At 62.9% G+C, this 25,295-nt stretch overlaps 1 protein-coding gene across 2 annotated transcripts; it reads left to right on the forward strand.

Moving 5' to 3' along the window:
• Window positions 1-6,528: 6,528 nt before the first annotated feature.
• MICALL2 (MICAL like 2) lies at window positions 6,529-24,987 on the forward strand. 2 transcript variants are annotated; one of them, XR_004384404.1, is made up of 16 exons: window positions 6,529-6,748; window positions 13,670-13,718; window positions 15,272-15,413; window positions 16,278-16,465; window positions 17,084-17,193; window positions 17,420-18,205; window positions 19,680-19,936; window positions 20,958-21,048; window positions 21,645-21,781; window positions 22,167-22,234; window positions 22,328-22,451; window positions 22,556-22,646; window positions 22,790-22,863; window positions 23,472-23,610; window positions 24,338-24,384; window positions 24,772-24,813. XR_004384404.1 is itself a non-coding variant. In XM_032872825.1 (16 exons), exons 1-16 carry the CDS (start codon window positions 6,606-6,608, stop codon window positions 24,864-24,866), a joined length of 2,517 nt encoding a protein of 838 aa, XP_032728716.1. In that variant the 5' UTR covers window positions 6,529-6,605; the 3' UTR covers window positions 24,867-24,987. The 2 variants fall into 2 exon arrangements, 1 of the variants encoding a protein (XP_032728716.1); XM_032872825.1 differs by having other exon boundaries at window positions 23,472-23,586; window positions 24,772-24,987.
• The last annotated feature ends 308 nt before the right edge of the window (window positions 24,988-25,295 follow it).

Genomic DNA, 25,295 nt, shown 5'->3' on the forward strand with positions numbered 1-25,295 from the left:
GAGTGTGGCTCGAGGCCTCCCCAGGACTGGAAGGACTCTGGAAGGACTGTCCAGTTCCCTTACCCCAGAGCCCACTCACCTGTCCAGACCCCAGTGCCAGTGCCCGGCCCAGCTTGGCCCCCAGGGAACCAATAAAGCCTACTCCTGGGGAGTCAGGAAGAGTTCTTCACGAAAAGTAGACTGCCAAGTGGGTCTTGAAGGATGAATAGGAGTTTTCAGGCGAGGACTCCGCCTATCAGCCTACAGTTGGAGCCGCTGGGCTCTGGTCTCTCTTTGGGTGTGAGTGGTGAGCGCACGGTGCTGGTTCTCTGCCTGTGCCCTCCAGGCCTGTGGGGGATGGTGGGGCTGAGTGGGGAACAAGAAGCTGGGCCTACATGTAGTGGGCCTGGGTGGTCACTTGTCTGGCAAGTGGTCTGGTCCTGCTGTTCCCAATGGGGAGAGGAGGCTTCGTGGGGAGGTCACACAGCCACAGGCAGAGAGGATCTGGGTGAGCATGGGACTTAAGCTGCAGGGCCCAGGGTCCCTGTGACCGTATGAGGGCTGACCTCCATCTAGCTCCACACCCAGCCTGCTGTCCCTGACCTCAGCCTCCCTGGAGGCCTCCCGAGGATGCGGACTTGGAGCTGGGGTACCGTGGAGGGGCAGCTGGGTCCCAAAGTCTCCTCAGACCCTCTCCTCCTTGGTCAGCATTACAACCCGCATCCCAGGAGCCCATGGGCCAGACTTGCAGCCCCGAGAGCCTTTGGGATGGCAAAGCATGTGACTGCAAGAGCCAAGGGGCTGCCTGGTCAGAGGCCAGTGGGAGGGGTGTCCCCCAACCCTAAATTTCCGAGTTCTTCAGTCCTGCTCTCATAAGGCCAGGGCCACCTCGCCTGACCTCTCATCCCCAGCCCTGGGGCTGCCCCCGGCTCTCACACCAGCCCAGCTGTGCCTCAGGCACCTCTTCTCCTCCTAGAGCCTGCATGCACATGTGTGAAATGGACCTGAAGCCAAGGCTCAGGGTGGCCGTGAGCGGCGTCTGACAGGAAGTGCTCAGTAAATGATCTGCTCTGTGAACAGAGACATGCAGTGAGCCGCCCAAGGACACACAGCCATGAGAAGCAGGGCCGGGCTTCCGTGGGCCCTGGGCCTGCCGCCTGGCCACCCCCACCAGCCCTTGCACGCTCTGTTTACCAGGGGCTGGGCAGGCCAGGCCTCATTACAAGGGGCTCCTAAAAACGGTGTGAGGAGGATTAATAATGTATTTATAACACATCGTCGCGGTAGCCGAAAATGATCTATAAATGTGCGGTAAATGTTTTATAATGTTTTTGTAACCCGTTATAAATGATAAATGGCAGACTATGGATGCTGGATCAAATATTTATAACGCATTGTGTGCGACGTTGGGCTGCTACAGTTCAGGAAAGCCATTAATAATAAAGTGGATGGAAATGGAGAAGTTACCGACATGCCCAGCAAAGCCATTTATAATGAAATGTAAAATTTGGCTGTCGGAAGCAACCCACGAGCCCTCGCCGAAGCACTGGCCAGGCTCTCCCGGAGCCCAGGAAAGGAGCGGGGTCATGAATTATTTGTGAGGTGTTCCGACGCAAGTGTGTACCACCCATAGCACGCCATATAAATATGCTATTAATATACCCCAGGCGGCATGCATTATTCATTGGGCCTAATTAATTAATGGGTGGCCCCTGAAAATGGGGTGTCACAGCTTCCAGCTCCCTCCCCTGCCTGGGCCGCAGGCACGGCATTGGCATCCCCTGCAATCTGGGTGAAGCTGCGGTCGACCTGACTGTGGCCTTGGGAATTGGGGGACGAAGGACATCCCTGGGGTTCTGCAGTGAGGCCAGTATGACCCCCCAAATGTCCTTCCTGTGCAGGCCACGCACAAGCGGGCTGTGGTCCACTCCGGGGACACTCTGCCCAGCTCGCCCCGCCAAGTGTCCATCTCCTACAACCATGACTGTTGTGGCCCGTGGCCCCGGGCAGGAAAGCATATCTCCAGCCGTCACCCGTGGTGCCATCGTCCCTAAACGCCCAAGGATGAGAGGCTGTGTCTTACCAGGAAGATGTGGAAGCCCCAGAGTGGGGAGCCTTTCACAAGGTCCCAGGGCAAACTGGTGTCTGAGCAAGAGCGCCAACTTGGCCCACACATCTGATACCAAGCCATATCTTCGGAGGGAGCCCAGGGCCCCCACTTCTGTTCTGTGGAGCTCTGTGGGCACCCCTGTGCAGTGTGGCTGCTTCCATGGACAACCTGGTGTACCGTGGGACATAAAGGCTCTGAGAAGCCCTGCAGAGAAAGCTGCAGGGCCAGGACACCTCCCTTTGATCTCAAACCCCCCTTGGTACCCCCAGCCTTTGCTTCTCTCCTGGTTTCTCCTCTCTGCCTCAGAGGCTTAAAGTGCTGCTGTTCCCACTTGGCCCATCAGTCCTGGGTCAAATTAGTTACTTGGGGTGGAATCCAGTTGACAAGTCTGTGGGTCCCACCCCACCACTGGGACTCTTCCTTGGGCCCAGTGGCCAATGCCTCCTCCAGAAACCAAACTGACACACCAGCTGCGGTTAGCTTTTGGATGGAGATTAAGAATGCCTCTGTCCCTGTCCCTCCTCTTCCTCCCAGAATAGGCCCCATCATCACTAAGAGGGGCAGAATGTTCTGGAAGCAAGAGGTAGGGGAACTGATGCTGTCTGGCCTGGAAGTCCTGCCCCCAACACCAGGGTGACCACGCAGGCAGGACGCCAGGACACCGGCCTGTGCTGATCCAGGCTCCTCGGGTCCTCCCCCCACACTGGGACTGGGGCTTCTCCGGGCTGGGTCCTCCCTGCTAGTCAGGTAGTCCCTTCTCTTCTTGGGACCTCAGTTTCTTGGGCTACAGGAAAGGGATGATCAACCCACTTATTCTTCTTCTTCTTCTTCTTTTTTTTTTGCTTAAAAGCAGGGCTTGAACTCAACCCTGAGTTGAGGAGCACTTAAAGATAAAAATCTTAAAAAAGGGAAAAAAAAAAGGCCTTTAACCGCCTGAGCCACCCAGGTGCCCTGATCAACCCACTTTTAAAGGATGGCTGTGTTAAAAGGGGAAATGGGTGTGAAACTGACAGACTGGAGTAGGGGGCCTGGTGGCCCTGCCCCCTTCTCCCCAGTTCCTTTGTGGGAGCTGCCCTCACTTTCTGTATTCCTTGGACCCATCATTCCTGCCTCAGGGCCTTTGCACACACCCTTCCTTCTGCCTGGGAAAGTGTTTCCTGCCCTCTATCTGTGGATCCTTCAGGTCTCAGTTCCTGTGCTCCCTCATCAGGGATACCCCCTTGCCACCTTCTGAACCAAGGGTCCTTCTTCTACCATTGAGTGAGTGGCACCCTGTGTGCCCTTGGGGTGCCATACCAGGGGCACTTTTTTTTTTTTTTTACGATTTTATTTATTTGACAGAGAGAGATCACAAGTAGGCAGAGAGGCAGGCAGCGAGAGAGGAAGGGAAGGAGGCTCCCTGCTTAGCAGAGACATGGGGCTCGATCCCAGGACCCTGGGATCATGACCTGAGCCGAAGGCAGAGGCTCTAACCCACTGAGCCACCCAGGTGCCCCGCTAGGGGCACTTTTACCTTTGCTTGTGAATGTGTCATGGGAGGGGAAAGCCAGCTGGCTGTGCCAGCAAAATGCCCCCAACTGAGCCCAGTGCGTTGTCCATGTCTCACTTGCCCAGAGGCCCACATAGCCGTCTCTGGTCAGTGAGGCCTCAGCCTTCACCTGTGTGTCCTGTGCACCTGGCCGGCAAACCAGGCAAGATGGGGAGTCGAGTCTGCAGGTGTGCCTGTCCCCTCTGTTAGCCAGAACTCAGCCCCGCGGCCCCACTGTCCTGCAGGAGATGCTAGAAGATTGAGCTCAGCAGAGGAAAGCGTGAATGTGGAGGTCCAGAGGCAGGACAGTGAGCTTGGGGCGGGGGCGGAGCGCAGCCATGGGAAGAGAGGCAGAGAAGCCCTGTCAGGAAAGAGGGGAGGATGGCCGCTCTGATGGCTAGAGGGACATGTCCTTCCAGGAGAGCTGAGGAGACTTTGAGCATGCTCTCACTCCCACTGTTCTGGAGTTTGGATCGAGAAGACACTGTAGGTAGCAAAGCTGATGCAGAGGCAGGGTCAGAAGTTTCCAGTGGGAATCCAGGCTCATACCAGGTGGTGGCGGTGGAGGGGGTGGCCATGGTTGGTTTTCTGCTGGACTGCATTTGGGCATGGAGCAGACAAGAAGGAGCCATTAACCACTGTGTGGCCAGCTGTGGGTAGGGCCTGGTTGGGGTCCTGGAGGAGGGACTGAGTTCAGGGGATCAGCAGGGAAGAGCCTCTGAGGCCAGAAGGGGAGGGTGACGCCAGGGAGGGCAGGCGTGATAAGGACCAGGAGATATGACGGGGCCTGAACTTTATTCGGAGGGCTGCAGAGGCCAAGCAGGAAACTGCTTGTCCAGTTGGCTTTCTAGAAATCTCCCTTGGCTGCTGGGGGAGGAGTGGGCTATGGTGGCTGGAGGGGGCAGTAGGGAGAATTGGGTGGACTTGGGGTGCCCTGGCTTGGAGGTCCTGGAAGGGAGCAGGGCCAATGGAAGGACATGACATGCTTATGGGGACCCCACCACAAATGCTGCTAAGTCACTGTCCCTAGAGGAAGCTGCGTGTGACCAGCAGGGGCAAGAATGTAGCTTAAACCCCTGGGACCAGAGCTCCAGCCATTCCCTACTCTTCCTTCTGAGGGAGGTGGGCCTCCAGCCCTGTGTGTCTCTTGTGAGTTCCTGTGTTCGCCCCCTGCTCTCCCCCCAGGCCTCTCCCTTCCTCCCTGGCTTTTCCAGTTCTCCTAACTGCTGCCCTGGGGGGCAGGAAAACCCAGTTGTTTCCTCGTTCCAGGACCAGCTACCAGCCTGGCTAAACTGGCATGACACTGTCCTTTGTCCTCCTACTGGGAAACCCCCAGCAGGTCAGGGCAGTGGTCATTGTCAGCCTTGATCCCATGTCTGGGGGCTCCCTGTCTAGCACCCGCTTGCATGTCCCCTGTGATGGGGAGCTCACCACCCACACACAGGCCTCACTCGAACTGCTGGGCAGCTGGATGTCCACCCGTCAGGGCCCAGCTGCAGTAAAGAGCTGGAATGCCATGTCCTGGCTCTGGCCTGAAAGACCATGGTTTTTGCTCCTTCAGGTGGGCACAGAGAAGCTACCCCTTAGCCCTGCCAGGGACCAATCATGGGGAAACACCTTCCTTCCTGTGGGCCTTGTCTGGACAAGCCTTGGAGCTGGGGGGCCGGGAAGGTGAGGTCGTCTTCCATTTCTGGTATCAGTGTTTCTGGCTGTCCAGCGGCCTGGCCTCAGCCAGGGCTCCATGAGAATGAGGAATGAGAATGAGGAAGCCGCCTGGGTAACTGGGAGTCCCACAGGAGGTGCGTCTCCCCCATGACTTCTGTCACAGATACTCTGGGTGGAAAAGCAGGACACAACGTATCAGCACGACCTGCCAGGGTCGCAGAGCCCCTGGAACAGCCCCGTGGACAGGCCCACGGGGGAAGACTCCTGGAGGGCTTGACCTCTCCCCCACACTGGCGGGGCCACGCGAGGACCGCGCCCCCTTCCCAGCCTCAGCGCCCTGGGCTGTAACCCGAGAGGCGAGGCGAGATCACCGCCTAGCCTGGCCCCCCCCCCCCGCCAGCGTGAGCACCCGGGAGGAAAAGCCCCTGAAAGCCCAGGAACGTGAGGGGCGTTCCCGCGCTGGGGGGCTCAGGGGAGGTCTCCCTGGGGTCAAGAGTGCCCAAGGTCAAAGGCAGGCCGGGGCGCTCCAACACTTCCTAGCCTGTTTCCCCGTCTGTAGAGCGGCTTTGTCCCTGACTTCTCCACGACAGTTGATGGGAGGGCGTTTAAAAGAAAGTCCCGGGGGCGCCTGGGTGGCTCAATGGGTTAAAGCCTCTGCCTTCGGCTCAGGTCATGATCCCAGGATCCTGGAATCAAGCCCCATATCGGGCTCTCTGCTCAGCAGGGAGCCTGCTTCCCCTCCTTCTCTCTCTGCCTGCCTCTCTGCCTACTTGTAATCTCTGTCAAATTAAAAAAAAAAAAAAAAATCTTAAAAAAAAAAAAAGAAAGAAAGAAAAGAAAGTCCCGAAGCAGCCCAAGAGCAGTGGAGGTGCGAGGGGCTCCGAGGGCAGGTGGGGTGGGCGTGGCTCCGGGCGGGGGCGGGCCCGGGGGGGCGTGGCCGGTCTAAGCGGAGCCGGAGGGAGCGGAGCCTAGGGGCCGTGGCCCTGCCCTGGAGGCGGGGCCACTCGGGGGCGGGCCCTACATGGGGGCGGGCCCTACATGGGGGCGGGCCCCTCTGGGGGCGGGGTCTCTCAGGGGCGGGCTCGGGCCGCACTCCCGCCGGCGGCGCGGCTGAGGCTCGCTGTCGTTGCGGGGCTCCCGCAGGGCTCTGGCAGGGTTCCGGCAGGGCTCCGGCAGGGTTCCGGCAGGGCTCCGGCTGGGCTCGGGCGGCAGTCGGCGCCTGGGGCCGGCGCGGGGAGTCGGCGGTCGGCGTGGGCAGCGGCCCGCAGCTCCGGGAGGCGCAGTCGGAGCCCCGCCGCCGCCGGGGCGCTCACCGCTGCCCGCATGGCCGCCACCAAGGCGCTGCAGCAGTGGTGCCGGCAGCAGTGCGAGGGCTACCGGGACGTGAACATCACCAACATGACCACGTCGTTCCGCGACGGCCTGGCCTTCTGCGCCATCCTGCACCGCCACCGGCCCGACCTCCTGTGAGTGCACCGCAGGCGGGGAAACTGAGGCTGGGGCCTGTGGCGCCGCCGGGCGGGGCGTGTGTGCGGAACCGCGCGATGGGCGGCGCGGAGCGGGGTCCCTGCGGTCACGACCCGCCCGGTGGCCTCAGTTTGCCCGTCCACCGAGTGGAGCTGGGCTGGAGCCAGGCCTGCCGGCCGGCCGCCCCCACTGGCTTAGTCAGTCCGTGAGTCAGGCTGGGCTCCGGACACAGCCACTCGGCCCACCCCGCGGCTTCCCTGGGAGAGCGCTGGCAGGGCTGCCCTTCTTTCTGCCTGACCCCCAACCCCAGCGCCTTGCTCCCAGGGACTTCCCCCCAGATGGAAGGAGCTGTGTCTCTGCCCCAGGGGGTCCAGGCACCTTTAAGAATGCAGCCCAGGGACAGTGTGGGAGAGGGCCGGGCACAGAGCTGAAAGCCCCAGACTTCCTAGCTCTTGTCCCACAGGCCTGCCTGGGCACCCTAGAGTGACAGGTATGAGGTGGAGGCTGAGCCCCTATCCCTGGGAGACAAGGAACGTGGGCAGGGGAAGGGACTAGGGCGACTGCCCCAGGAGGCTCTTGGAGTTGGTGCCTCGCAGGCTGGATCTTGTCCCCACGTCCGTCACGAACAGCAAATGCTGTTCGGCTGAGTGACTGGGACCCGGCTTGCTGGGGCAGAGGTCTGTGTGTTGATGGCCTGGCCCCCGACTCATGTGAACTAGAGATGGGTAAAGCTCCAGGGGAGGGTGCCTGGACTAGGGGCACCAGGGCTTAGGAAGGGGGTCCTCAGAAGGCCACCTGCCTTCCGGAAGAGGCATGATGTTCAAAAAGCACTCTGAGAAGCTGTGGCTGGATCCAGGGGTAGGCTGGGGTGTGTGTTTGCCAGGGTGGTCTTGGGGCTGGGAGAGGCCAGAGACAGTACGTCCGCAAGGCCCCTGTCTGCCCAGACTGGGGAACTGAGGCCTAGAGGCCACACAGCCTGCTGAGGGCACAGAGCACGTCCGCAGAGCCGGGGCTGGCCCTCGGGGCCCCTCCCTTGCACTCAGAGGTACTCTGTACTCCCAGGCACTCTACAGGGAAGCTCGTCTTGACAAAGGCCTGCACTTACTTCCTGCTCCTGCCCCAGGTTGTGAAATGCATTACTGGAGCCTCCTGGGGACGCCCCATGTGGCATTTAGGCAGCAGCTTCTGCCCCTTGCCCAGGGGTGCACCTCAGTCACGCCTGCAGGCAGAGGTGTTGGGCAGAGTGGGCTTCCACAATGAAAACCCTAAGCTGAGCTTTGATGGGGAGGAGGGCTAAGGGTGGGACCCAGACAGGCAGAGCCCCCTGGGGAGCATGGAGGGTACAAGGTGAGGCTGGCTGGGGCCTGAGCCCAGGCAGCTGGGACCGAGCCCCAGGAGAAATCCACGGTTACAGGCAAATGGGGTATGGCCGTCTCTGGCAGCCTCAGGACAACACTGTGGGTGTCACTGGAGACTTAGGGCTTTTCCAAGCCCTGGGCCTTCTGTCTGCTCCTTGCTCTGCTGGAGTAGGGGCCCCCTTGTGGGTGTGTGGGTATGTATGTGGCGCCTGAGCCTGTCCCAGCGGGCACTGCCCAAGTGGGTGTGTACCGTGCTGGCACAAGCAGGCGTCAAGCAACTGGTCCTTTAACTGTTAATGAGTGCCTGCTGTGTACTCAGCACTGCAAACTGAAGAAGGTGGACTTGGCCCCTGCCTCCGGGAGTGACATCGAGGGCATCAGTTATCTCATTTACTGCTGACTTGGTTTTTGTCCATCTGCCCCCACTGCCCTTTAGCTCCAAAAGGGTGGGATGTCTTTTTTGGTCACTGCCTGCCCTCAGTGCCTGGAACTGTGTCTGGCACCTGCCAGGTGCCCGGTGGATAGGAGCATATAGCTGGAGGGCTATAGATAAGGGCGTGCACTTGGGGCTCCACAGGGACAGTAGGGGTTTGGGAAGTGTCGTTGCAAGGTTGGGGCTCTGCAGGTGCCTGTGTGCAGGGGGGAGGGGAAAGAGGCCACGTGACCATGGAGGCCGAGACCCAGTGATGGGACCGCAAGCCAAGGAACGCCTGGAGCCCATGGGGAGGTACAAGGAACAGATGTTCTCCGAGAGCCTCCGGAAGGAGCACGGCCCTGCCGGTGCCTTGATGCTGGACTTCTGGCCTCCGGAACTGGGAGGGAGTGGGTTTCTATTTGTGGTCACTGGTAGAATGTTAGTGGTTTTTGATACATGGCGGGCGCTGGAGGGCTGGTGGAACGCTGTACATGTACTTGGTGCTGTGTACATGCTGACTGTGGGTACACATGTGTCCTTTGTTGTGCCTTACGCACCCCTCCCCCCGCCCCCCGCCGAGGGGTGCGGGGAGGGGAGGAAGTACCAAGTAAGGAGTAGTCCAGGATGCCGTCTCCAGGAGGACGCCTCCAAGGCCAGACTGGACGAGACCCTCCCCCCCGCCAGGCTCCCCGTCCTTCAGAAGCCTTCTGGTCACAGGAGAGTGGACATCCGGCTCTGTGTCCTCTGACTTGGCCACCAGGAAGTCCTTCCCTGTGCCCCATCTCCAGCCTTCCTGCTACACCAGAGCCGTTTCCTCCTGCGGTTTCCTGGGGAACATCTGTGAAGGAGCCTGGGCGCTGAGCTGGACAGGTGGTGGTCAGCTGCCTGACGCTACAGCTCTGCTCCTGCGGCTTGGCTCTGGGACATGCTGGTGGCCCGTGGGGACCCCTGGAGGCAGGCATACCCGAGATACCCCACCGGAGCTGTCCGGGCAGCAGCAGCCAGGACCCCTCTCTGGTCAGCTTGCCCCAGAGTGCAAGGCTTTCTCGGGTGGGCCTCCAGGGTGCCCGCCTGCGGTCCATGTCCCCAGGAACCTCACCTCAGCCAAGTAGCCCAGTAAATGCCGGAGCCACCCAGAACAAACAGCCCCTTCCTGCCTCAGGCGGTAGACCTGTCAGGGCTGGAGCGGGCAGCTAGGCTCCTTCCCCTTCTGGGCTGACCAGGGGTGGCTGAGGTTTTCAGGGGAGATGCAGGAGGTAGGGGTGGCAGCTGCCACCAGGAAGAGGGGGCAGGAGGCCTTCCCAGCCCCTCAGTCCTGAGGTGGGGGGACCTGATCTTTCTCCAGGTCCCTCTGGCTCGGGAGGCCGACGTCAGGGCTGGGGCAGAGCAGGTGGGGGGGGACAGTGACTCCCCGGCCACGGCGGAGCTCCCTGAGACGTACATTGAGACTCGCATGTAGTCCGGAGTCCAGAGAGCCCCCCACCCAGATGCTTGGAGACAGACTGTTTCCCTTCCTGGGCCAGAGCAGAGAGCACTGTTTCCCTTCCTGGGCCCAGGCAGCCGGGCTGGCGTCCCCTCCCACACCAGCCTCTTGGCCAGCGGGAAGCTGCCTGGGGACAGAGGCCTTCTGTTCCCCGGCCCGAGGGCCTGCTGCCCAGGCCCCCGCAGCCTCCTTCCGGCCAGACTCTCCAGGATGTACCCAGGAGGCGCTGCCAGCCCACCTCCTTAGGGCCACCTGGGGCCAGTGACCTGTGATACCCGCCTCAGGCCACCACGGAAGCCCCAGGGCTGACTCTTGGCTGGGCCCTGCCCCGGGCCAGGGTCGGGGTCAGGGTCTGCTCCCACCTGGGGGAGGCCTGCGGCTGGGCAGTGAGGCTGAGGGGTCTCACTTGTCCACCGGGTGCAAGGAGGTGGGGCCCTGGGCCCTGCACCAACCGAGACCCTTCTCCCTGCCTGGAGCCTCCGGCGCCTGTCATGTCCCATTTTTCCCTGTGCCGTCCACCCTGCCGAGGTCTGTGCTAGAGTCTGCCCGGTGCCTCCCTCCCCTTCTGCCGTGCGGCCTCGGTCTTGTCTCTGTCCCTCTCCATCTCTGTGTGTCTGTCTCTGTGTCTCCCCTTCCTCTCCGCTCCCCTTCCCTGTGGGATTAACTCCAGATGTACTGGGGGTGCCTGGAAAAGGCGCCTTCCCTTCGGTCAGCCCCTCCCAGCCCAGCGCCCACCCCCTGCGTGGCTGTGTTTTGTTCCAGGAAATAAACAGCGTGAGGTCAGCTCTCCAGGAATTCGGAAGGGGGTACGCGGTCCTAAGAGCCCCGAAAGCGTGGGGGCAGGAGGCGGGCTGGTGCAACATTGTGAGGTCAACAGTCGTGGTCAGCTGTGGCCAGCGGTGGGGGGCCGTGCCCTGGCTCTCGTGGCCAGGTCAGAGCTGGGCCCACGCCGGCACCCGGCTGACGGCAGACCAGTCAGCGGCTACAGGACACACGAAGAGACCCAACGAGTCCGTTTGCTGGCCGATGTCAAAAGGATAGATGGACGCCCCAGAAGTCCCCTCGCTCGGGGAGCCTGGGAACTAATTCATCAGCCAGTGTGTGCAGAGCCCCAGGCACCTGGGAGTAGTACCAGAACGGAACTGAATTTAAATGACAGGAATTCGACTAAAACATGATCTAACCGGGGTAGAAGGGGTGGGGGTGCTCTGAGCCGCAGCCGCCTCGCCGAGGGTCAGCCAGCACAGCCCATGAGGGTGCAGCAAGGCCTCATATGCCACCTTCCCACCTCTCGGAGGGTTGGCTGAAGCCGGGCTGTCTGTCTGTCAGGCCTGCTCCACGAGGCACCACCCATAGGGCGGCTGGAAGAGACGTGTGTCCTCTGAGTCAGGAGCCAGCAGGTGGGCCCCTCCGGAGGCTCTGGGCCTCCCCCCTGGGCTGGTGGAGGGCCGGCTCCCCTCTGTGTGCGTCCGGGTCCTGATTTCCCTTTTTATAAGGACGCCGGTCGTTCTGGTTTAGGGCCCACTGTCATGACCTCATTTGAACGGGATTCTGTCAGTAACGAAGATCCTGTTTCCAAAGGTCACGTTTTGAGGTCCCGGGGCAGGGGTTACTCTCCAACAGATCATTGTGGGGGGCCCAGTTCCGCCAGTCCCCGCAAGAGGGGACCCACCTCTCCCTGATGGTGGAGAGCGGGCCCTGTTGGACTTCCTGGCAGGGACCGGCGTGGTCTCTCCTTGGCAGTCTCTGAAGGGTTTGCTGGGCAACTCAGTCCAGAGATTTCTGCCAGAGCGCTGGGCCACGTGGCCCTCAGGGACAAAGGCGACACCGACCGAGGCCCCTGCTGTGGGGGTGTGAGCTCACACGGCCACCAGCCAGAGGCAGAGAAGCGTCCGCTGGGGCCCTGCGGGGTGCCTCTGGGGAGGGGCCGTGGCGGGTGCGTCAGGCAGGGCCAGTGTGTGCCCCACGGAGGGGGCAGCGTGGGCCGAGCTCAAGAGGCTGGGAGGGCCAGACCCTGGGCAGAGAGCTTGCTTCAGGAAGGGTGCGGTGGCCGTGAGACTGGCCCAGGGAGTCTGGGCCCACTGTGGAGGCCTTGAGGGCCCAGGGTCCTGGGGGCAGGGTGGTCCTTGACCTTGAGTGAAAGGGCCACGGGGCAGGCTCCGACCTGCCCACCTTGGCGCCTGCTCAGTGGGGTCGGCACCACCGCGGTGAGGTGCTCCCTTGGGGTCTGGGTGAAGCGGGGCCCCCTCCCTGCATTCCGCCAGGCGAGCCGCTGCGCCCCCTCCCCACAGCAGATGGAGGGGCCGGGGCCTCCCTCCCCCCGCGTGTTTGCAGACAAAACAGACCTTGTTATCCTGCCCTCCCACTACCGGGGCATCTTGCTGAGGACATGGCCGTGTGGGTCAGTGACCCGGGGCAGGTCTGGAAAAGAGATCGAACTTTCAAAGGGATGGGGTGGCAGAGGGAGGGGGGCGGTGGACGGAGGCCCCGGCTACCGAGAGCCCCCTGGGCGACGGATAGAGACGGGCCCCTCCGTGTGCTGTGGACACTGCTGGGACAGAGCCCGGGTGAGCTGCCTGTGGCCGCACTGAAGAACAGGAGGGCGCCGCGCCCGCCCCTCTGGCCCTTTGTCCTCCTGGAGACAGAGCTGCCTCCATCTTGTCCCATGCACAAAAGCACCGTCTGTGCTCGTGGGGTGGTCTTAGCATCTGGAACACGTTACCTGGGGGTGGTCCGAGCGGATGGCGAGTTCTCCCTGAAGCCGGGCAGGGTGATGGACGCAGGGCTGGAGGCTGGCGGGGGCCTCCTTGGAGGAAGCTGGGCACACGGCAGCCCCGTCCCCTCCCTGCTGCACCCGCTGCAGCCAGACCCCCCAGTTCTGGTCAGAAGCTGCCATCCTCCTCCCAGACGGGGACACTAAGGCCTTAGAGAGAGAGGAGAGGGCTTCCCCCTGGGTCAGGACGCAGCTCCCAGCCTGAGCCCTTCCCCAGGCTGCGGGGCTTCCAGAACCGTCCAGCACATACTGAAGGGGCTGCGCTGTGGCAGAGGCCCTGCCGGTGGGTATCTGAGTGGCCTGTGTCAGGACGGGTGGCTGCCAGGCTGGCCATATTTCCTGCTTGGAGCCCCCTTGCAGGGGGGCAGTGAGCTGAGGTGTACCCGTGTTGGGTGGGGGCACAGAGTCCCGTCCAGGCTGGGCCTGGCACCTCAGACATTCAGCACCCCCGAGGTCAGGTTTTGGTGGTGCCCTGACTAGTGGGCAGCGTGGAGCTCCGTCCCCCACTGCCTCTTATGTCCACCCCCTGCTCTCACCCCTGGGACACGGGCCTCCGGTGACCCATGAGGCCCACAGGCTTCTGGGAGTTTGGAAGCAGCCCACTCGGACGTGTGCTTGGCTGTGCTGCCCAGGCTGGTGCCTTTGTCTTGACCAGGGGTGGCTCTGAGAGGACGGGGCCCTGCGGTGGGTCCTGCCTTGGCTGTGGCCCTTCCCCACCCTGTGGGGACCCGCTGCTTGGAGCATGCTGGTCAGTCTGGTTGCCTAGGTGCCGACCAGCATTGCTGAGCCCGGAGCAGGGCCAGCTCTGCCTGCTTGGGGTGCCGGGTGGTGACCTCGTGCCTCGGTCTCCCTCCCTGAGCTACTTCGGACACCTGTCTTTCTCTCTTCCAGAGACTTCAATGCTCTCAGGAAGGAAAACATTTATGAGAACAACAAACTGGTGAGTGCCCCTGTTTCTCCAGTCTTCCCTGCACCGTCTCCCAGGTCCCAGATCCCCTCGGGCGCCCCCAGGGCAGCTGTGGGAGCTGCCGGCCTAGCAGGTGAGCACCTGGTGGCCGGAGACGCACCGCTGAGCTCCGCAGCCTGTCCTGAGCCAGGTCACCCTACCCCAGAAATACAGCCTCTTGTCTGGTACCCCGGACCTCCTGGTCTCCTTCTTCCTGTGGGGGAAGGCAGGGGTCGGGAGTGGCTGGGACTCAGTTCCCACCCAAGGCAGACGGGGGCCAGAGGTGGCTCTGGGAGGACCAGCCCTGGGGTGGGTCCTGGCCCTGTGGAGACCTGCTGTGCGTGCCCGCCAGCCACCTGGCTGCCAGGTCCTGAGCACACTGCCTGCTGCACTGACGCCCGACCCTTCCCTGCCTCAGTTTCCTCACTGCAGAACACGCCCCATTGTCGTTGGAGGCCGTTGCCTAGAGAGCCAGACTCACACCCTTCCTCCCAGAGCTGGCTCTCCAGCGGGGTGTCAGACTGGGCTCTGGGGGGGGGGCAAACCCAGGTGTCCGCGGCCGGCCCTGCCCAGCTCGCGGATGGTTTGCCTTTCAATTTGACTTAATTTAGATTAAATAAAGGGCAGATGCAGTTCCTCAGCCGCGCTCTCCACGTGTCGTCCTCAGGATGGACAGCTTGGACGGGAGCTCGTCCGTCGTGGCAGGAAGTCCTGTAGCGACACTGTAGCGCGCGCCAGCAGGATGAACGTGCAGAGACAGTGCGGCAGAGCTGTGTGCGGCCTCATGAGGGGACAGGGCAGGTCCCGCCCCGGAAAGATGGAGCCCCCTGGGCACTTCTGGGAGGGGCGTACCCGGTGGGGGGTGCTCCCCAGGCAAGGGCGCTGGGCAGGCAGGGACCTGGGTAGTAGGAGAGACAGCGAGTGGGGGCGCGGTGGGAACGGACTTGGAGAGAGTGGGGCTGACGGAGCATGGGAAGTGCTTGGCCTCCTTTCCCGGGGGAGAGTGGGAGTGCTTTGTGGGAGTGCTCGGGGTCCACAGGAACTGTGTTGACAGCGGGGTGGGTGGCAAGGGGATGATGATGGCCGCAGGAGGAGTCAGATTCTGAATGTGTTTTGAAAGGGAGTCAAAGGAGATTTGAGGCTTTTGGCCTGAGCATGGCAGGAAGGTCACCCCTGGAGCCGTATTTCGGATACCTGGAGACTGAGGTGTTGTCCTCAGGTGTGGTGCGGCTGTGTCAGCTGTTAGGGGAAGGGTGCATGTGGGACTCGAGGACCATCAGGTGAGGGATGGGCGTTTGCAGGCAGGAGACGGCAGGCTGGCCATGGCAGGGACTGGCTCATGAGTGGCCAGGATATGGTTCCTGTTGTACGGACTGGTAAACTGAGGCTCAGGGAGGTCATGCAGCCTGAGCAGAGCGTGAACCTTGAACCCAGAGCTATCTGGGCTTGAGCGGGTTTCTGGCCTCCTTCCTGGAGGAGCTGGTGGGCTGGCAGGGAAGGAGGAAGTGTTGTCCCCCAGCCCACCCATGCTGACCACCCCCTACCAGGCCTTCCGTGTGGCCGAGGAGGAGCTGGGCATCCCAGCCCTGCTGGATGCTGAGGACATGGTGGCCCTGAAGGTGCCTGACCGGCTGAGCATCCTGACCTACGTGTCCCAGTACTACAACTACTTCCACGGACGCTCCCCCAGTGAGTCAGGAGGCCCTCTCCCACCTCGCCTCTGCACAGCCCGAACGGCCAGGCCCACCCGCCCTCTCGGCCCCCAGCGCTTCCCGGTGGGGCAGAAAGCGGGCAGGGAGGCCCTTCTGGTGCCACATGTATGGGGCTCCCTGAGCTGTGGTCTCCTCCCCGGGGGAGCAAGGCCCCCCCATGCTCTGGAAGTAATGAGCACGGGTTCAAACCCTGTAGGCCCCCCCACATCTGTCCACCAAATGGATGCGCCCAGATCCTCACCCTCTTGTTCTCAGCTTGCCCATCTACATGCCTGGAAACTGTGCCCACAACTCTTGCCTCAGGCAGCTTGGCAGACCCTGTGTGGGCTCCCAGGCCTGGCTCCAGAGGTCGCACCCCCTACCAGCCCATTTGGTTCTGACATTTGGCCTTATAGACACCAGGCTGGCCCTGGCAAGCCAGGGCCTCCAGGCAGGGCGCATGGGTGAGGGACAGGCCCGAGGAACTTTATTCTGGCTGCTTTGTGCACCCCAAAGCTCAGCCACTTCCCCTCCCCCCACATTCCTCATCCAGGCCTCAGAAATCCCCGGAATCACTCTGGGCACAGGACCAGCCCCGCCTTGATCTTTCCACTTTGTGTAGAAACAGAAAAGTTCCACTTCCCAGACCCCAGATCGGGGCTTTCAGAGCCAGAGGGGAGGGCCATGGGGGAGGCCAGGCCCCCGCTGGGAATGTGCGCCCAGTTGACCTCGGCCACCCCTCCCGCGCCCCCTGGACAGCGCGGGAGCTGCCCTTCCCAGCAGCCCCGGGCTCCCACAGGGGACCTGGACCAGGGGTGGCCCCAGATGCTTTCAGAGCCTGAGCCTGCTTGTGTCATGGCAGTTGGGGGCATGGCTGGTATCAAGAGACCCTCATCGGAGTCCAGCGAGGAGCCGTCTGGGAAGAAGGCCACATCCCAGCCGGCCAGGCCCTCACCCACTGCAGCCCGGGAGCAGCCACTGTCTCCAGCCAATAGAAACCCCACCATCCAGTGGAAGGACGGCAGCTCAGGGGGCCTCCTGCCAAAGACCGTAAGCACCCCAGCCCCGCCTTCCCTCTGGCTCCTGGCACTGAGTGTGACCTGACACCACCTGGGAGTGGGGTCCTATCCCGCAGTCGGGATAGGATCCCCATTGTACCCTTAGGTCACTGAGGCCCAGGGAGGTGGTGCAGGCTGAGCACAGCTGGGACCCTGAGTCCCGACCTTTGTGACCTTCTGCCCCTCCCTTGTGGGTGGGCCAGGAAAGAATCCTGGGTGTGTCCTCCCAGCCTGCCCAGGGTATTAGGGTATCCCCACTTTCAGAGGCGGGGACGAGGCAGGGGATATGCGGTGGTTGGGCGCCCCCTGCTGTTCGAGCCTGCTGTTAGGACTGCTGCCCCTCCCGTGGCTGCAGGAGCTCGTGAACCTGTCCTCTGTGCCCCCAGACCCCCTATGCTGGGGTTGGGCTGCAGACCCTGAAGTTGAAGTCTGGCCGGCTGGGGCATGGGCCCTCCTGGCAGCGTCTGGCAGGCTGCTGCTCCCCTTGGGGCCTCAGTTCTCTGGTCTGTAAAGTGGGATCTTCTCCCCCACTGATGGGGCAGCGGTCAGGAGGGAGGCCTGGGGTGGGGGGCCCTCAGAAATGACAGCTGGCACCCTTCCCATGGGCCAGGCCTCGCCAAGCAGCTCAGTCAGCAGCACCTGTGGGGTCTGTGGCAAACACGTGCACCTTGTACAGCGACACCTGGCCGACGGGAAACTCTACCACCGGAGTTGCTTCAGGTGGGGTCGGCGCGGGGGCCTCGGCACGTGTGTGTGCTCGTGTGTGTGCGTGTGCCGCGCTGATAGGCACAGACACTAATGACCGCGAGGAGGGCTGGATGTTGAGTGAGTCCCCGCCACACACATGGACGTGGGGCTGCACGAGCCTGTGCCCAGGCGTGTGCGTGAGTGGGGCACGCATGCCCGCCTGGGGTGTCCTCACAGGCCTGCCTCTGCCCCGCCTCAGGTGTAAGCAGTGTTCCAACATGCTGCACTCTGGGGCCTACAGGCCCACCGGCGAGCCCGGCGTCTTCGTGTGTTCCAGCCACCACCCCGAAGCCACGTCCGCAAGCCCCACGTTGCGGGCCCCGGGCCCCCGACAGCCAAGGGCTGTGCCCTCGGACTCCCAGCCACGCAGTGCCCCGTGGAAGGCCCAGGAGGCAAATGGGCTCCGAGACACAAGGCCAAAAGCCAGGCCAGCGGCCCCGGAGCCGGTGGTGGGCAACTCAGCGGCCAAGGGTGTCCCCACTCCAGCTGAGCCTCCGGCCGCCACCTCCTCCCACATCCACGCGGGTAGCTCAGCCCGGCCCAGTTTCTCGGCGGGCCTCCAGGGTGGCAAAGCCAGCATGCGTGTGGCCAACAGCTCCCCAGCGGGTTCGTCACTGCTGGTCCAGGACACAGCAGCTGTCAGCCCCCGTCCTGCCCTGATGACGAGTGCTGCGGACTCTCACCTGGCCACCCCGCAGGGCCCGGGGACCCCCCATGTGGCAGCCCCCCAGACCAAGATCAGTGTGGGCCCAGCGTCTCCAGTCCCAGCAGACACCCCAGATGGCACCCCATCAGCTTCCAAGATGCAGCAGGCCCGTGAGAGATTCTTTCAGACTCCTGGGGCCACCCCCAGCCCTGGCCTGGTGGGCAGGGCCCCAGCTCCAGCAGATGTGGCTTCTGGGGACAGCAGCAGGGAGCAGGCGCTCAGCTGCCTCCGGAAGGCCCTTCCCAGGCTCGGGGACACCAGGGCCCAGCTGCCTGGCAGGTGGGTGAGGGGCTGGGCAGGGTCAGGGGCAGCTGAGACTTCCAGGCCCTACCTGGGTGTGCTCTCCAGCCTCAGCTTCCTCATCTGGGAAGTGGGAATAAGACGGGACCCAGAGTGCCCGGTGGTCATCAGGAGGGGACACCATTGTCACTTAGAGCTGTGGGGGTTGGGCTTTCAGGGGCATGGATGCTGTCCCCTGGGACCTCTATATGGCACACGTGGAGGACACCCAATGGGGAACCAGAGGATGGGAGAGGTCCCAGTGTCCTTCTGTCTGACCCGGGCAGAGCTCGTCCCTCCACAACTCCCCTGGTGCCCTCTGCACGCTGGACACGGAGCAGGCCCTGATGGATGGAGTGTCCCTGCGGTCATGTGCGGAGGCTACTAGACAGAGCACCGTGCTCTGGGGGCTCAAGCGATGGAAATTTGTTCTCTCCCAGTTCTGGAGGCCAGAGGGCCGAACCCAGGGCAGGCAGGGCTGCACTCCCTCCGGGGATGTTGGGGGAGGGGCGTCCTTCCCGCCTCAGCTAGCTCCTGGTGGCCCCACTTTCCTTGCTTGCGGCCATACCCTCCCTCTCAGCCTCCAGGGTCTCCTGAATTTCTCTGTGTCTGTGTCCTCTACTTTTCTGTCTTTTATAAGGACACCCGTCACTGGACTTAGGGCCTCCCTAATCCAGGATGACCTCATCCATACTTGGTTACGTCTGCTAACACCCTATTTCCCAATAAGGCCATGCTCTGGGCTTCCAAGTGGACGTGAATGTTGGGGCAAGGGGGAAACCGTTCACCATGCAACGGTGGCCTAGTGAGTAAGAAGGTTGCACACCAGGCTGGCTGACGATGCCATGCCCGCTACCTCGTGTGGCCCCTTATTTTGGGGCGGCATTCTGGCTTAGGGCTGCCCTGGTCACCGTGCACCCAGATGGTCGGGAGAAGTGGGAGGGAGAGACTGGTTTCCTGGGGAGCATGGGGCACATGGAGGAGCTGCTCTGGTTTGGGGAGGTCCCAGCCCCCTGCCCTGGGCCCTGTTGGGAGCTGGCAGCCCTGCTTCCTGCACGCATGTGCCCCAAGAGGGTGCAGGATGGCCGCTGATGGGCCACCCATGGGGAGGCCTCACACATGTTGCACAGACGGGGCTAGGCGGGCCCAGTGCATCCCGGCTCTGGGCAGGTAGTAGGAAGGGGGCGGGGCTGTGGGTGTGGCCCCTCCACACACCCCGTGCACAGTGTGTTTGGGGGTGTTTTAATCTCAGCCTGTACCAGAGTAAGATGGGAAGGTAATATCCAGGGCTGTATACACCTGTGCCAGAAGTGTGTGCCCTTGGCTAGTCCCTTGGAGGGGCTGTCTGTCCCCATCAGGAGGGTGGACATTAGGAATCAGCTGCCAAGGGAGGCCAAGGGGCTTCTGCCTGGGGGTCATGGCGGGAAGGGCTCCTGGGTCCACCTGTGCCTGATGCCTACGCTCTCGCCCATAGACCCTCCCCTGCTCTGCAATCCCATACCAGAACCGAAGGGCCACAAGCAAGTCCATCAGCCAAGCTGGCACAGCTGGCATCTCCCCGGGCCCTTAGCCCCCCGGCGAGGCCTGAGCTTCCAGCCCCCCTGAAGGTGGGCATCACGTCAGGGGCAGCCACATCGCCCCAGGTGGGCAGGAAGAGCCCGCCTGTGTGCTCCAGGGCCAGTCGGGCGAGTGCCGGCTCCAGGCCGAAGCCAGAGGCCCCACTGGTGAAGGGTAAGAGTTCCCCTGGAGCAGAGGTGGGGTGGGCGCTCCCTGGCCTGTGGTTCTGCAGTGATTTTCGGGTTCCTGCCTGGCACCTGGGCTCGCCAGCCCTGAGTGCCTGTCCTCTGTATCACCTGGGTCACAGCACCCACCCTGGTCCTTGCTCTCTCTGCCTGACTCAAGTTTTGGGGCGGCCGATGTTCTTGGGGTGGTGTGGCTTTATGGTCACTGTTAGCTGCCCACCTGCCCCACCGGCCCTTCTTGCTGAGGCCCCCTGGCCCCGGTCATCGGCGACACTGTCCCGTGACAGTGACCTGGTGACCACGCCAGGGTGTCCGTGATTCCTCTCTTGCCTTGCCCTGGTCGTGGCATCATCCCCTCTTCCCTGGGGTTTCGCATCCATGGTTCCTGTGTGTGTCTGTCCTTCCCGCTCTGTCCCGACAGCAGTACCCCGGGGATCCCTGGGCCTGGGCCCCTCCCAGAGGCCCCTCCCACCGCTTACTACCATCTTGTGGCCTCGTGTTCCCGGCGCCGTTTCATACACTTTTTGGGGTAACTCTGGAGTTACCTTGTTTCTGGATGCCTGGGCATCTCTTACGGGCGCTCTGGCATTACTGAGCTAGGCTCACATGCTCAGTGTTTTACCAAGATCTTTCCCTCAGCCGAGTCCCCCTGTAATGAAAGCCACTCTGTTCTCAGCCAAGGAAGCCAGCAGATGGGCTGTCCCAGCTTAGTCATCCGTCCCACAGACACATGGGCACTCAGCATCCATGGGGCTCACCTGGCCTCCCCCTCACGCATTTGGCATCAGGGAAAGTTGAGGTCCAGAGAGGGGAGCGATTTCCCTGAGCACACACAGTGTAGGCTTGAAGTCCTGAGCTGGACTCCTAGCCCGACTCTGTCCTGTGGGCCCGGCTGGCTGTGTGGGTATTCGAGAGGCGCTGGCTTTAGGAAGCTGGGGTGGGGGTGAGTGAGATCCAGTCTTTCCCAGCAGAACACCCCCTGTGACCTGTGTCCCTGCCCCCCAACCTAGGCATGAGTGCCAGCCCCCAGGAAGACCAGGAGGATGGGCCGGCAGGATGGAGGGCCCGCCTGAAGCCGGTGAAGATAAACCCTACTGAGAGGTGAAGGGGGGGTTCCCCTGGACCTGCACCTGGGCCTCAGGCTTTGTGCTCATGGGGTCTGTGGGCTAACACAGGGTCAGGCACAGAGTAGGTACTCACCAGTGCTCACAGGTGAATAATGGTGCACAAACAGACCGACTGACATACCCATGGGAGGGATGAGTGCCCATCTGCCCGGACCTCAGCAGTGGTAGCAGAAGCCAGTTCACACCAGCATGAGCGATGGGGGGCAGTCACACCGGCTTGAGTGACGGCGGGGGGCAGTCACGCGGGCCTGAGTCACGGCAGGGTAAGTCACACCAGCCTGAGTCATGGCGGGGGCAGTCACACCAGCCTGATTCATGGCAAGGGCAGTCACACCAGCTGCCCTGAGTGCACTGTAGCAGTGTGTGGCCCGGGGGCGGGCAGCAGGGTTGGGGTCCTGCGCCAGGTGTGAGGATGGTGCTCACACCCACAGGTGAGTGCTCACGGGAATACACATCTGTGTTCTAGGAGGGTCGCAGCTGGTCACAAGCTCATCCCTGCCTCAGGTTGTCTGCACCTGGGTGTGGGGGCAGCCTTTCCTTCCCTCAGCTGACCTCCTGCCCTCTGTCTAGGGTCCTGGCAGAGCCCTGGACTGGTGAGGCACTTGGGAAGGCCCATGAGAGCTCCGAGGGGCCCGTCCACATTCCCCCGACCCCTCTTTCGCCTGACAGGACGGTGGGTGCAGCTAGCCCTCCGCCCAGCCCCTCAGGTAATGCTGGGCGGGAACCCGGGGTCTCCAGATGCCCGGCCCGGGAACACGACCCAGTGGTGTCAGAGGGGCTTCGGGTGGGGCAGGGGGCTTGGAGGACCCTGTCCCTGAGCCCTTGCCCACCAGTAGGGAGGGGAGGACCAGATAGGTCCTCCTGGCGATGGGGGAGTGTTTGCACTTGGGGTGCCCGGGCTGCTGACGGGGGGTCACAGGGGCCGGGGGGGATGGTGCCTGGATCTGTCTGTGAGCTCTGGCTTTTGGGCACCAGCAGGGCACCACTTAGGGCTGCCAGGGTGAGGGGCGAGCAGGGCTGCTGGGCAGGCAGGGTGGGGTCAACACAGCTTTGGGCCTGGTGCCACCAGGTCCAGGAGACTTTCGCCCTCAGCAGGGAAGCCCTTGGGTTCGGCTGGTGTCCCCTCTTCAACTGGCAAGGCAGTGACCAACCCCGCCAGGGTGAGTAAGCCAGGGTACGGGGGGCCAGGAACGCCGCCCGCCAGGGCATGGCCCGGCGTCTCCCACAGCCCCTCACCAGCCCTCCGTCCGCAGCTGCCCCCTAACTACATGCCCCCGGAGGAGATCCAGAGGCACATGCAGGACATCGAGAGCCAGCTGGACGCCCTGGAGCTCAGGGGCGTGGAACTGGAGAAGCGTCTCCGTGCCGCTGAGGGAGGTGAGCCGATACCCTGCCTGGTGCCCCAGCCTGGCCTTAGCCAGCTTTGCCCTGGAGCCGCCCTGGCCCCAGTTGAGCCATCCTGGCCCCCCCACTCTCCACAGATGCCTCCGAGGACGCCCTCATGGCGGACTGGTTCCAGCTCATCCACGAGAAGCAGCTGCTGCTGCGGCAGGAGTCGGAGCTGATGTACAAGTGAGGGGTCCAGCCGCTCCTCCCCCGGAAGGGGCCCCCTCCTGGACGGCCGCCTCCTCTTCCGGCCGCCCCAGCTCAGGCACTGGGCGGGTGGGGGCAGCCAGCCAGGCGGGCTGGGCCTCATGCCTGCGTCCCCTCGGCAGGGCCAGGGACCAGCGGCTGGTGGAGCAGCAGTTGGACCTCGAGGGGGAGCTGCGGCAGCTGATGGCCAAGCCCAGTGAGTCCTGCCTACCCCAGGGAGCCACAGCCAGCCGGGGTGGGCCGGTGGGGGCGGCCTCTCCCAGGCCCCTCCTGGCTGCCTGGGAAGCCACCTTGGTAGAGGCTGATGGGTTGCCCAGGGTCAAGTCTCAGCGCCTCTTCTCCTGGCTGTGTGTCCTTGGCCAGGGCACTCACCCTCTCTGTGCTCCTCTGCAGTGATTACCACCTCCACTCCCCTCAGCTGCAGTGGTTACGTGAGCTGATCGTGCGTGCAGGCTGTAAGCCCTGACTAGCACGGCCTCTGGGTACTGCCGATGGTGGGGCTGAGGCCCCGCAGTCCCGGCCCTGCCCTTCCTTGCTGTGGGACGGCGGCAGCGGCGCTTGCGTCTGATCTGGCCGTTCTTCTACTGATTCATTCATTCGTTCACTCACCCAGCCGTCCACCTGTCCACCTGTCCACCCGTCCATCTGGCGTAGCCACCGCAGAAGGGCAGACTCTGTCCCCATTGCCCCCAAGACCCTTCCCCCACCTCCAGGGGAGGAGCCTGACCCTTGGGGCTGGGGACGCTGTGTCCCTGAGCGCGGTGGGATAGCAGGGCTGCCCCTGAAGACGGGCTGTCCCTGCAGAGTATCTGAAGTCCCTCCAGGACCAGCAGCGTGAGGAAGAGCTGCTGAGCCAGTATGTCAGCACGGTGGACGACCGCAGCAACATCGTGGACTTCCTGGAGGAGGACCGGCTCCGGTGAGGGCGGGGCTTGGGGCCCAGGTGAGGGGCGGCCAGAACCCCAGCTCCTCCCTGCCAGGCCTTGACTGGTCACCTCCTGCGCAGAGCCTTTCCCCACCATCAGCAGGAAGAACGCCCCCCCGCCACTGTGTCCTGTAGGAGTGGGCCCCGAGGCTGAGGGCAGACCCAGGCTGCCTGTCTTAGAGGTTGCCCCCCAACCAAGCCCCGTGTTCCCTGACCCTCAGGGCTCAGCATCTGCTGCTGGAACATTCCACAGTGTGAATGGCTCACTGTGACCCATTCAACAGGGGAATGGAACTTGAGATTTTATTTTTATTTAAATACACACAGCCACCCGTGTCTCCTGGTGCGGCACTGGGCTGCTGGCTTCTTGATCAGCCCTGGGGGTGGCCTCTGGTTTCCAACCAGCCCTGGGGGCAGCTGCCGGCTTCCTGACCATTCCCAGGGGCGCGTCTGTCCCTATGCCTAAAGGAGGGACCTACCAAGGTCACAGAGTCAGTGGCCAAATTTAAACATGCTCCCATCTGAGCTGAGGGAGCCCTGGTCCAGGTCCTTCCAGGGCCCTCCTGTCCCTGTGCCACCGATGAGGGTCCGGGCCCAGAGGGGGCAGGCGCTGCCTTATTGGCCGATGGGAGACAGCTGACGCAGGTGTCCCATGGGCTGGGGGCTTGGCTATGAGTCTGACTGGGAGCCCTACGCCCCTCGCCCCTGAGGGCAGCCCCTCACTGCTGTGCTTCTCCTGTTTCAGGGAGCTAGAGGAGGACGAGATGCTACAGAACATGATCCAGAGGCTGGGTAACGGGGGGCCAGGGCAGAGGTGGGCGGGTCCGGGCTGGTCTCCCGTGGGGGTGGGGGCCAGGACCCATGGACAGATACAGCCCGAGGACAGGAAGGCTCACCCCAAGGCAGCTAGCTTGCCATCATTCAGTGGGGCCGAGAGGCAGCTGCTGACCATGTGGTCAGGGTAGGAGGGTGCCCAGGCCAGTGGGAGCTCTAACAGCAGGCGCAGAGGCAGTTCCCCAAGGGAGGGCTGAGGCTCAGGGCTCCTGTCGGGGCCTGGCTTCCTCCAGGCTCTGGGGGCCCAGGGAGGGCTCCCAGGGCTGGGTGGGAGGGACAAATGTGGCAGGGGTGGTGGCCAAGAGGTGGTGAGTATCCTCAGTGTCCATCCCCTTCCCCAACTAGACCTCCAGAGAAACAGTGGAAACCAGAAGAAGAAGTCCAAGTTCAGCTTGTCCAGGGTCTTGTCCCTGAGGAGCAAAAACAGGACCCCTGAGTGAGCTGCCTGGCCGGCTACAAGACCCTTGCCCCTAGTCTGGGCAGGGCGGGCACCGTGGGGGTGGGGACCTGCACCCCCCTCCCTGTGGGTTCTGAGCCGCCACAATAAAGAAAGTGACCACATGGCCTGGGCTCACTCTCTTGTTCGCCACGTGTTCCCAGGCGGCCTGGCGCCTGGCCCGAGGTCTTGGCCAGAGTCCGCTTATGCATCAGTGGGGATGTGTCCATGGCCTTGAGCAGGCGCTGACCCTCTCTGAACTGGTCTGGACGCTCCTAGATGGGCATTGGGGATGCTTCCTGGCCTGGCTGCATGGAATGAGCCAGGGACAGGACAGGTCTGTGCCAGTTGCACTCAGGGACTGGCCCCAAGTGGAGATCTCCAAAGCTTGAGATCTGTGACCTTGCCTGGGGGCAGAGGGGAGCTGTGCCCT

This window comes from Lontra canadensis, unplaced genomic scaffold, assembly GCF_010015895.1.
Source record: "Lontra canadensis isolate GAN:19392208 unplaced genomic scaffold, GSC_riverotter_1.0 scaffold45, whole genome shotgun sequence".
NCBI lineage: Eukaryota > Metazoa > Chordata > Mammalia > Carnivora > Mustelidae > Lontra > Lontra canadensis.

What these genes read in the sequence shown, in the direction of transcription:
- MICALL2 (XM_032872825.1), top strand. Translation starts at nt 6,606, where the DNA reads ATGGCCGCCACCAAGGCGCTGCAGCAGTGGTGCCGGCAGCAGTGCGAG. An exon ending in TACCACCGGAGTTGCTTCAG is followed by an intron (nt 17,194 to 17,419) that starts GTGGGGTCGGCG and finishes GCCCCGCCTCAG; the next exon opens with GTGTAAGCAGTGTTCCAACA. An exon ending in TCTCCGTGCCGCTGAGGGAG is followed by an intron (nt 22,452 to 22,555) that starts GTGAGCCGATAC and finishes CACTCTCCACAG; the next exon opens with ATGCCTCCGAGGACGCCCTC.